We start from the raw sequence: 12,093 nt of genomic DNA on the forward strand, positions 1-12,093 counted from the left end.
AATACTCAGCCCTTTCCAAGGGATAGATTAAATCAGAAAAGCATGCCTACAACTGGAATTATATAATTGGACCAAAAGAAAAGACAGTGGTTTTGGTTGTCAAATACATAGATAATTCTAAAGGAAGTGATACCTTTTTTAGCACTAAGAGGTTATTTGTTGCATGATTTAAGGTGGGATAAACATAGATTTTCATCTACATCTATAACATTTTTTTATTTAACACACACAAATACATTGGATTTACCAAAATGTTTGCCTTTGTACATACATTATTATAAGTGCCTAATATGTGTCACATCCTACTCTTAATGCTTCATGTATTTTAACTCATCCTCAAAGCAGTACTTGGTGGCAGGTGCTGTAATTGTCCTAATTTTTGAAATGGGGAAACCGAGGCACAGAAGAGTTAAGGAACTTAATCCAAGGTCACATGGTTGTAGAATAGAATTTTTTCATATCTGCCAATTTGTTTTGTTAAAAAGACATGATTTTATGATTCATGTATCCTTGTTTTTATTTTTATTTAAGCATAAATGTTGAAAATATTTCCTGTGAAGCCTAAGAATCTCTGATTGTGAAAGTGCCCCACAAGCACCGTTAACTGTAAAGTAAGGAAAAGTATGAAAGAACCATCTGGTTGAGCCTATAATTTGAAGACCTCCGTATCCACCAGAAGACCCAGGATGGATCTGCACCAAAGCACCACCATCTCTTTCCTTGAGAAATGGTGTTCAGATAAGTCACTGTCTGGCTGCAGGAGACATTATAATGTCAGGAAAAAACTGAAGTTGATTCGAATCTTAGGGCTTTTCATGGGCCTGGTAGCCATTAGCACTGTTCCGTTGTCAATCAGTGCCTTTTCTGAGACAGAGACACAGAGCACAGGAGAGGCCAGTGGTGCAAGTGGCCCCAGGGTAGCACATGGTTACCGGCAAAGAACTCTCTTAGATTTAAATGACAAGATTCAAGATTATACGCCACAGCCACCTCTTTCTCAGGAAGGCAAATCTGAGAATAGTACAGATCATGCCCAAGGAGACTACCCAAGAGACATCTTTTCCCTCGAGCAGCGAAGAAAAGGCGCCATCATTCTCCATGTCATTGGAATGATCTACATGTTCATAGCCTTAGCCATTGTTTGCGATGAGTTCTTTGTTCCCTCTTTGACTGTCATCACTGAAAAACTGGGCATCTCTGATGATGTGGCTGGAGCCACCTTTATGGCTGCAGGGGGCTCAGCCCCAGAACTCTTCACGTCTCTCATAGGGGTATTTATTGCTCACAGCAATGTTGGCATTGGCACAATCGTGGGCTCCGCAGTGTTCAATATCCTCTTTGTCATTGGCATGTGTGCGCTGTTTTCCAGAGAAATCTTAAACCTGACATGGTGGCCACTCTTTCGGGATGTGTCCTTCTACATCATTGACTTGATCATGCTGATCATATTTTTCCTGGATAACTTTATCATGTGGTGGGAAAGCTTGCTTCTCCTAACAGCTTACTTTGGCTATGTGGTTTTCATGAAATTCAATGTCCAAGTAGAAAGATGGGTGAAGCAAATGATAAATCGCAACAAAGTCGTCAAGGTGACAGCACCAGAGGCCCAAGCAAAGGTTGGTGGCGGCGGTTTTTTATTTAATGTTCTTCTTGACCATAGTTCTGAATTCTTATGTTTTTGAGATCTGCCACTTTTTAAATGGGGTAGTATTTGGGTCTGTAATGGATAACAGGGTGCTTTCTGCAGTTCTTTGATAGCCAGACTAACATGACAGTGGGAAAAATAATTTGGGGGGTATTCTGGGGAATGTCTACTAAGTTCTCAAGCTACTTTCCTCAGAGGAAAACATTTGTAAATACAGATTACATAAGCTTCCCAGAGCTGACTCAGCAGTTGTCTCTTATTTTCTGCAAGTAGGCATAAAGATTTTGTGAGCAGTTTTATTTTCATGGGAAAGTGTGTGTGTGCCTTGCAAGTGGCAGGGCTTTTTCTATTTAAATGAACATGTGACAGTTATCAAGAACCATCTCTTTAAAGATGCTTAGCAAAGAAAGTTTGTTTATGTCACCACAGCTGGACCTTTAAGTCAGCAGCCTTGGGCCTAGCAGGACTGGTCATTAGAGCAGGTCACAGCTGTTCTTGATCCACACAATAGTGCTTCAGACCACTCGACCAGGCACCGATCAGGATCCATGAAAGAGTTAGTGGCAAGCCATGCTGTCTGCCTCTGTAGCTCGATGGCCCATTTTGCACGCCATGATAAACATGACCCAGAATATTTTTTATGGTAGGATTTGAGGGAGTTTTAATGACAATAGTGGCAATCCTACCGCTTAGGTAGCAAGCATATTGGTAAAGAGCTTAGAAGAAATTGATTTGCAAAAATATAGATTAATTTTTAAAAATAATCAATGGGCAACGTCAATAACATTTTATGTTAAGTGGAGTAATGCAGTTCTGATTTATTTCCTGACATTGGAATGTCATCTTGGAATGTGATTTTAAACAGAAAACCAAAATGCATATGCAGAGTTTTCATGTTAGCATCTGGAGAAATTCTCATGTATGCAAAAAACAGATGTTGAGTGGAGGGTGAGATGTTTTGTCCAGAATGAAGAAAACATGATTTTAATTTAGCATAATTCCTTTACGTTCAAGTTTGATGACCATCCATCATCTTTGTAGCAGCCGTGAAATGGAAGCAAAGCACAGACAAAAAAAAAAACACTAGTAACATTTCTATTTATTCCATGCAAAAGAGAAATGTTTTGTACTGTATTTTTTTCTAACATATCACTCAGTGTATAGTTGTTTGTTAGAAACTGTAGTAAAAAAAAAAAAGTCATGGCAAATAAGCATTCAGATGTGATACTGAGTCTGTATCCTTGAGGGCATAAGACAGGGTCATCACTGGAGCCCCCTCCCTGATCTAATTTTATAGCCCAAAGGATGATCCCTCAAGCCATCCCCTCAAGACTGACTACAAGTTTGAGTGGCTTGCATTCGTAGTCTATGTGTTTATTCCAATTAGAATGCTGAACAGTTGCCAAGGGAAAGGCGTACTTTTTAGAAGCAAGGGAATGAGTTGGTGTCTTATAAATATCCTAGGCCCATCAAGGATAAAAAGTCTTTTTGAGAACTCAGTACTTTTTTCATTTTGTTATGCCACAGTGGAACTTCATTAACTTAGACAGACTTGGCTAAAGGTTATGTTGGCAACATGTATGAAAAAGGAATTTGCAGAACAGTCCAATGGTATGTTGGAAATTGCAGGGGGATTTTGTATTCTGATAGGGAGGGAGGAGCTGGTTTTATGCATTTAGTAATAACTTTTAAAATATGGTTTACAGACAGTTTTTAATAAATTATAAGTCACTCATTAAATCAGCTCTTGCAGAATTTTTACCTACTACGTTAGGTGACTGTCATGTCATCTTTATGGTAATTTAAAAGTCAATAACTTAGGCTGGCATTCCTTAAAGTTGTTATTCATATCCACAATGTTTGCTATGCTTAATATTGTGCATTCTTAAAATTTTGGAATTCTGAATTTACCTAATTAAAAAAGAAAGCAGATTATATTCGTGACTCTATCTCCTGTTTCTGATTTACCTCCAAAATATGTTCATGGTATTATTTTCCTTTGAACACAAAATAGCTTTAGTTTATTCCACTTAATCATTATTATTTATTTTGGCATTCGGTAACTAGATTGAACTATAAATTGTCATGGGACCAGAATTTTTTAACATAGCTATGTCTCATTTGGTATGCTGGAACACAGATATTTTTAGGTGGAACAGTACATAATGATGTGTGATTTCCTTTAGGAAGTTTCATCTCGCCAATTTCACTTTTGAATTATTGTTGGAAAAAAATTTTTTCAGCAGTTGGTCTTTATCAGATGCCTGACTTCAGAATCTTATGGAAATTTTGCTCTCTAAGCACAGAACGTAAGGTGTCTCACGGAGGGATGAGTCCTTGAGCTTGGCTGTCTTTTTCTCTGATCTGCAAAGTCGATTTCTGGCTGTGTACCCTGCTTTTTCCACCTAAGTCAGTGCTTCTGACATCATCAGAACACTCAGAAAAAGACCCCAAGCCAAAGGCAGGCCTCGATGGAGTCTTCATAAAGAGGAATGTGCACAAAGAGGAATTCTTCTAAAAAAGAATTTAGGAAGCAAAATACTAAGCATATTTTTAGGCAAAGCTACCTCTTTGTCTTATTTACACAATTATGGAGCAGGGGAGTATGGGAAAGTAGAGGAAACATATTTAAATATTTTTATACAAGTGATCAATGGTTCTTACTAAAAACTCATCAGTTCTGCTGGGCTGTAGGCAGTGAAAATATCTTTGAAACTAGTTGCTTCATGGACAGGTTGAAAATCTTTTTTTTTTTTTTTTTTGGTTGAAAATCTTAATTTGGTTTCTTTATTGATGATGGGACAACTATGGAGCATGGAAAAAATAGAAAATGTGAACATTTTTTCTCACAGTTAAAATAGTAGTTTCCCATTTTATTTAACTGTTCCACCTAGTGTGTGTGTGTTTTTAATTTGATATTTTTATTCTGTCTTTTAGTGATAATATTATCCTTTAAAAAATGTCATGTAGTGTCATGACCTGGTAAAGAGACCCTGGGCTTTGATTCAGTGAAGAAAAGTTTTAACCCAGGTGTACTATATGCCTTGTGACTTCAGAGAAGTCACATAAACTCACTGAGCCTCAGTTTCCTAATTAGGAAAATGAAAATGATAATACCCACTTCATAAAGTTGGGAAAATTATTAAATGAAGAAATGAATATTAAGCAGCTAACATAGTCCTTGGCAAATGCAGGTTGTTCAATAAGTGTTAGTTCCCTTCCTTTCATCTTTCGTTCTTAAATGAAAAGTGAATCAGAATAAATTATTTCAAATTTGAGAATTTCAAAACATTCCTTGAGGATTGTAGTTCATGCCAGTGAATCATTGAGTTATGCAGGCCATTGTCTCCCTTAGGGGCATGTGATATTTGTCATATTATAATATTTATAAGCCTAATTTTATATATAGTAAATATATGCAGGGAAGATATTATTATAAGCTCCAAGGAAACCTTCAAATGCCTTTATTGTCCTGAAAGTTAATTTTGTAGAATTTTGCTTAAAGTAAGTAGGCCATTGACTGTGGTTTAGAAATATCTATGCTAAGCAGAGGTTTTTGTTTTAAGGGTATTTTTATTTATAAATGAGTAGGACTCTCTTCTAAAAACCTCTTCATAGCTGGTTAGGAATTAATTTGAATCCTGCAGGATGTGAAGCAGTGGAGTTTCAGGGCATCTGGCGTGCTTTGCTGTGTGCCTGGCCTGCCTGCTGAGGTCCGTTGATCTGCTATGGTGCTAGGCTGTCATTGGCCTAGAAAGCAGCTGTCCATGGTATTTAACTTCTTCTTAGACTTGGCACTGTAATCTGACAGCAAGTCAGCCCAGTTCAAATGAAGGGAATGGTCTAAATAAAGATGCTTAAAGCTGGATGGTTGAAGGCAGGCTACTTAGTAATTTAGGTGTGCCTTGCTTTATTCATTTTGTGTGTTCCTGAAAAGTTGCTTGTCAACAGAGTGTTTGCAATGCAAATTGTTATTAATGATCATGGGAAAATGGAAATTGAAACAATGTATTCTTCATAAAGTGAAGTATTCCTGGTAAGATGCTAAACCATAAATAATTATATAAATAAAAACGTATAGTCCCAAGCTTTCTTAAGGCAAAGAATATGTTATAAATTCAACCTTTGTTCCCCTTCCATACCTACTAAATAAATTAGTAAAATTAGTGTACAAATTTCAAGGAAGGTATAATGAGTATTACTTGATAGACTTGGAAACTCTCTGTCCTCAAAATAAAGAAAATATAGGCACTAAAATTCTCAAGTGACTAGATGCCTGTGATTGTAGCATTCTTTTGAGTTCCGGGACACAATTCAAACGTGTAGGGGTAGGGTAAGGGATGCTTCCCACACAACACCAAGAATTTAACTCAATTCTGCCACTGTCCAGCCAGAAAGAGCATCAGTTTTCCACAGGTTAAGCATTCAGTCCTACAAGACTGCCCCCACTCCACCCCCACTTCAGATGCAAGTCACAAGTCCAGGTTGTTACTTCTGACTGACTGGCTGTTAAGTCGGAGGTTCCATTGACCCCTCCTCGGATTCAGTGAATCTGCTAGAGCATCTCACAAAATTAAGAGAAACATTTCACTTACCAGATCACTGGTTTATTATAAAAGGATGTAACTCAGGAGCAGCCAGCTGGAAGAGATGCTTAGGGTGAGGCACATGGAACGGTGTGGAGCTTCCATACCCTGTCCAGGCATCACTCCCCCAGCACCTCCAGGTGTTCAGCAACTCTGAAACTCTCAGAACTCTATCATTTTGGGGGGTTGTATGCAGGCTTCATTACATGGGCATGGATGATTAAATCATTGACCATTGGCAATTGATTTGACCTCCAGCCCCTCTCTCCTTGGTGGGGGGGGCGGGGGGGGGACTGAAAGTTCCAACCCTCTAATCACACAGTTGGCTCCATTGGCAACCAGCACCCACCCTTAAGAGCTTTCCAAAAGTTGCCTTATTAACATAACAAAAGACACCTTTATCACTCTCCATACTTAGGAAATTCCAGAGGTTTTGAGAGCCATGAGCGGGGACCTGTGAATAAAGACCAAATATATATTTCTCACCTGAATGACCAAATATATATTTCTTTTAAATCACAGTATCACAAGTCTGTTTGTTGATTTAGGGATACTGCATGATGTTATTTTCCTTGTTTTGTCTCCCTCTACTTATGTTAAAAGCAAACCTTTCAGTTACTCCATATGATTCAGAGAATGAAGGAGGCACTTTGAGAGACTCAGAAAGCCCAGTGGATTTTAATACACAAAGGACAGAATGCCCACGGCCATCCGCCTTGCTACTCTGGTTTCTCTAGCAAGAGAGGACCTAAGCTTTATGAATCCTGGAAATGTTGAAAGTGAGGAGTTACCGCCACTTCCCTTCCTGTTTCCTTTCTTGCTCTCTCCTTTTCCCCTACCCTATCCCCGCTTCTTTCCTTTTTTTTTTTTTTTTTTTTGGTAGAACCAAATAGTTTGTATTTTAACTTTAATAAGGATTGAGATTGTTATAAGTTGCTCCACGAGGAGTCAAGAACATCTACTGTGTGGATTTGACTATTTTGGTTTTTCCATTCTTTCATTTTCAACCTTCTTTTGTTTTATGTAAGTCTCTAGTAAACAGAATATAGCAGCAATTTGTTTAATTCAGTTTGACAATTATTATCTTTTAGCTGGAAAGTTTAGTTGCTTTACACTGATTGTGATTGCTGTTACATTTGGATTCTTTTCTATCATGCTATTTTATACTTTCTATTTGTTCTGATCTGTTTCTTTATATAATTTTTTCTTGCTTTTCTTGGGTTGATTTTTTTTTCTAAATCTGCTTTTCCCATTAGTAGTTTGGAATTTATACATCCTATTTCTATTCTTGTAGTGTTTACCCTAAAAAATTTAATGCATATATTTAACTCAACAGAGTATAAAGTGTATATATCTTTACACTCCTGCTAAACATCTTAAGGGCCTTAGAACGTTTTAACTCAGTCACCTCTCCCCTATTGTAAATGATTTGAAGCCTGCAATTTAAGTTCTACCATGATGTTTTATAACAGCTTTATTGAAGCATAATCTTCTCTTTTTTAATCCTACAAATTAGACATTATGCCATCAGTGTTTTTTTAGATATATCCACATTTTTACCAATTTTTCTCCTCATTTCTTTTCTCATATCAGACCTTTTCTCTATGATTTTTTTCCTGTACTGACTTACATTCTTTATGAGTTCCTTTAGCAAGAATCTATTAATAGTATCTGCTCCTGATTTTTATTTGCTTACAGATCTGTTTTACTTTTGTTCTTGAAGGTTAGCTTTGGTGGGTAGAAAGTTAGTTTCTCATTCCACTTTGAAATAATAATGATAATTCCACCGTCTCTGACTTCCATTTTCACTGTTGAAAAGACTGCTGCTGGTGTGAATGTTGCTCCTTTGTAAGAAGTTTTTTTCTCCTTGACTACTTTTTCAGATTTTCTCTTTGTTTTTGGTGCTAGGCATTTTCCTGATGCTGTGTCGGGTGTGATTTTTCTCACTTATCAATCCCCTATTTGTGATTCATTAGACTTCCTGAATTTGAGGATTAGTGCCTTCCACAAATTTGGCCTCTCCCTCATTCTTCCTGTAATCTTCTAGAATTTCCATTGGATATATGTTGTACCATCTCAACCTGTCCTCCGTGTCTTTTAACTACTTATCTTTTTCTGTGTTCTTCTTTCTGATCATTTCTTTATATCTGCTTTCTGCTTTCTAATTTTCTCTTCAATTTTGTCTGACCTGCATCTGTTTAGTTTCTAATTGTAATTATTGTAGTTTTCGTTTCTAGATGGTTTTGTGGCTCTTTTTCACCACTGTCAGGTAGATTTTCATTGTTTCTTATTCCTTTATTGTTTAATGCCTTCTCTTATTTTTCTAAACATGTTAAGTGTATTTATATTTATAATTCAAAATTGGATTTCTAGAGTTAGTATCCTTGAAGGTCTAGTTGTGTTGTTTTCTGTTTCATGTGAAGTTGCTTCCTTATGTGTTTAGTGATTTCTTTTAAAACTTTGAACTCATATTCCTTGGAACTTGACCTGGAGGGAGTCACTGAGGCCTGCGTTCTAAGCATATCCCAACAGAGAGGACTTGTTTGCTCCTCAAGTGCCTGAGAGCCCAACCAACCTGGAACCAATCTAACCTAAATGTTTGACTTTTTTCTGCACAGGTAGTATGAATTCAGATTCCAAACCCATGAGTGAGCCTGTGGTTAGAAATTTTTAAGGGAGACTCTTTTTTCTTGCTCTTTTTCTTCAGTACCACTCAAAACCAAGACCACAATAGGCGCATTCTACTATTTCCCTTTGGTAGGCAGATTTTTTTTTCTTCATTCACCCACTAAGTGTCAACCCTTCAGGGTTTCTAGCTTATTGGGATTGGCAGTCCCTGAAATGCATCCTGTCTATTAGGCCTCATGCTTGTAGCTGCCACAGTCCTAGTCTCTGGCCACTGGGGACTGGCAAATACCTCAAGACAAAGCAACACAGAGCCCTCTGGATTTGTGCTTGGTTGGTGTTCTGGCTTCTAAGAAATTCCTGCTTCCTAACTTATATAGCTGGGTAATTTTAAAATACATCAAAAAATATAATATCCAATATTTTGAGGTGTATATACTGAAAATGGTTTCTCTGAATATTTATCCATCAAATTGCCAAAAAATATGTTTTAGACTTTGGATTTGTCAAATGACAACGCATATAACAAGAGATGCTAATATGTATCTCAGTTATATACTTTAGAGTCTTTAACATAGCCTGACCTTGCGATAAAGCTCCTTATCAACAGATCCTACCAATGGCAAATTTTGAATTGAATCAAATCCAACAGGCAATTCTACCAGAAAGTTTAAATTGTAGATTTGCCTTTTAAATAATACTTTTACCAGATACTAAAAGTAATATATTCATTGTATAAGATTATAGAAACACATCAAAATACAAAGAAAAAAATTTTTAAATAGCCTATAATCTCTCCATTGCACCATCCAGAAATAACTCTGCACATTTTTGCATGTATTCTTCCAAATTTTTACACACACACACACATACTCGCACATGCACATACATACATACCTATATATCTAAATAAGCTGGAATGATATTGGATATGTACAACTTAAAATTTATATTTAATATATACCACTTTAATATTTTAACTTGATTTATTATTTCCTCATATCATTCAATGTTTTTAAAAAATACTTTTCACTGTTTAGCATTATCATAAAATAAAAAATCATTTTCATAATATATTTCACTACTATAAAAAAATGCTATAGCCAGCAGCCTTACACATGAATTTTTTCTTTTGGAGAAGCAGAAATTCTGTATCAAAGTTTATGAGCTTTTTAAAGTTTCAGCTAGGTTGCTACGTCCTTGGTAGTGTTGACTGTTATTTTTTTTCCAATTTCGTAGGTGAAATAGCATTTCATTGTTTTAATTTGCATTTCTTTGATTAATTGGAAGGTTGAAAATATGTTTTTTGAGAATTAAAATATTCATTTATAGATTGCCAATTTCCTGTGTGTCTTTTGTGTCATTTTTAAAGTTTGTTGTAATGACTCAAAGGTCTCTTACAAACATATGCTAAGAATTACTGGCTTCAGCTCTCATCCCTCCCCACATTTCCACACCTAAATCAAGGCAGGAAGTTGTTGCAGTTTTTGATTTAAAGGGTGAATTATTCTGAAGAAGGAGGACTTGTGACTCAGGAATTAAGAAATGAGGTTCCCAGGGACTGGGATGTGTCCCTGGCCATATGACTTCAGTGGATCCTGTACATCCTAGGACCCCTTCTCTAAATCTGGAAAATGGGAGATTTGACCCACACAATCTAAAAGATTACTTTAGCTTGTCACATCTGTCCTCGGAGGCTCTCACTCTTACTACGTGAAATACTCTAACCATGTCAAAGTAGCAACCTAACACATTTACCTAAAACGGAAGACCAGATTCTCACCATACCCACAGCACCAAACTCTTTTCCTAACCTGGCTTACATGTAGTATTTTCACTCAAATGATTTAATTGACTTGGCTAAACAGTCATTTTCACTTAAGCATGGTGTGGAAGGCAGTTCTTCCAGGCAGACAGGAGAACAACTTGCATGGAGAAAATCGTTTAAAGTTTACTGCAGGACTCTGCACCTCCTCAGCTTTGTGGCTTCTGGCAGTGGAAACCCTCGGTGGCAACTCATGTGCGTCCGTGGATCACTGGTCTCTGCTGGTCTTTCCAAAGTCGAGAGAAGAGAGAGATCTGAAAACTGGACAAGTGCTTAATACCAGATCCTTACCACATCAACATTCGGAAACAGATACCATCTCCACTTGCAGATCAGGAACCTGAGGACCAGAAAACATAAATGATTGCCTAAGGTCCAAAGTTAGTGGTGTTAAACTGCCTTTGAACTTGAGTCTGTCTGACTCCTAAATGCATGCTAGTTCTCTTAGTGCTTTCCAGTGGGCAGTTGGAAATAAAGACAAAGCAAACCTCCAAAATAGATGCACATGTCATATTAGGCTTTGTTAAGTCAGTGACTTTCAAATATTTTTTACGATGACCCCCATTAAGAAATATATTTTACATTTCAACTCAGTATATGCACACACCCATACGTATACACATACGTGTGTATATGTTTACATATACATATAAAAATAAAATCTAAGCGTGAGGCACACACATATATATGTGTGTATATATATATGTATTGTGTTTTCTATTCTATTAGAAATACTAGTTTCAACCTTAAAATAATTTTATGACCCATCAATGGGTTATGACCTAAGTTTTAAAAAATACTATGTTAAGAAATTTCTTTGTTCTCCTTCTTCCTCTTAGTGGGGCTGCGCTGCAAAGCTGTGTAATTGAGTGCACAAGGGAATCTGTCTGATCAAGGGGCAAATACGGAGAGAAATCCGGACATCACTCTACTGGACAAGCTGTGTGCTTCGGTGGGAGACTGAGGCTGCCCAGAGGAAAGGGTGCCTTTTCTTAATTCCACAAAAGTGCCCTTTAAGCTGGTGGTGCTTTGCTTCTTACTCCTTCTGGCTCTGACATAGACTGATTGCAGGGTAAGGAAGGTGCAGATCAAAGCATGATGTGCTCCTTGAGCCTCGACTCATCCTTGGTTCCCGATGAGCTTGTCTTCCGGTGGGGAAGACATGTGGATGAAACAGGGAGGTATGAAATCAGAGAGAAGCAGAACCTTGACGAGAAGGCTGATGCTGCATTTCAGTTAGGTTGGTTACCTTTTTATGAAGGATTGGACTTATAAACCAAGTGATACAGACACGGTTCTTGTTCTGGTAAAAGCTGATGGGTTTGGAAAGGGTCTGGGCACCAGACTGTATTAATGCCATGTTTACAGCTTTAAAGGATGCTCTCAGAATCTTTAATTGGCAGGAACCAGGC

The 12,093-nt window shown here is 37.3% G+C and overlaps 1 protein-coding gene across 3 annotated transcripts in view; it reads left to right on the plus strand.

Moving 5' to 3' along the window:
• Positions 1-624: 624 nt before the first annotated feature.
• SLC24A2 (solute carrier family 24 member 2) overlaps positions 625-12,093 on the plus strand; it is a 233,707-nt gene continuing 222,238 nt past the window's right edge. The window contains exon 1 of one of the 3 annotated variants that reach the window (XM_057722749.1): positions 625-1,616. In XM_057722749.1, the coding sequence (XP_057578732.1) occupies positions 687-1,616 (930 nt within the window). In that variant the 5' untranslated portion in view covers positions 625-686. The remainder of the gene's footprint in view (positions 1,617-12,093) is intronic. The other 2 variants (XM_057722748.1, XM_057722750.1) reach the window with 2 other exon arrangements.

This window comes from Hippopotamus amphibius, chromosome 2 (assembly GCF_030028045.1).
Source record: "Hippopotamus amphibius kiboko isolate mHipAmp2 chromosome 2, mHipAmp2.hap2, whole genome shotgun sequence".
Taxonomy (NCBI): Eukaryota; Metazoa; Chordata; class Mammalia; order Artiodactyla; family Hippopotamidae; genus Hippopotamus; species Hippopotamus amphibius.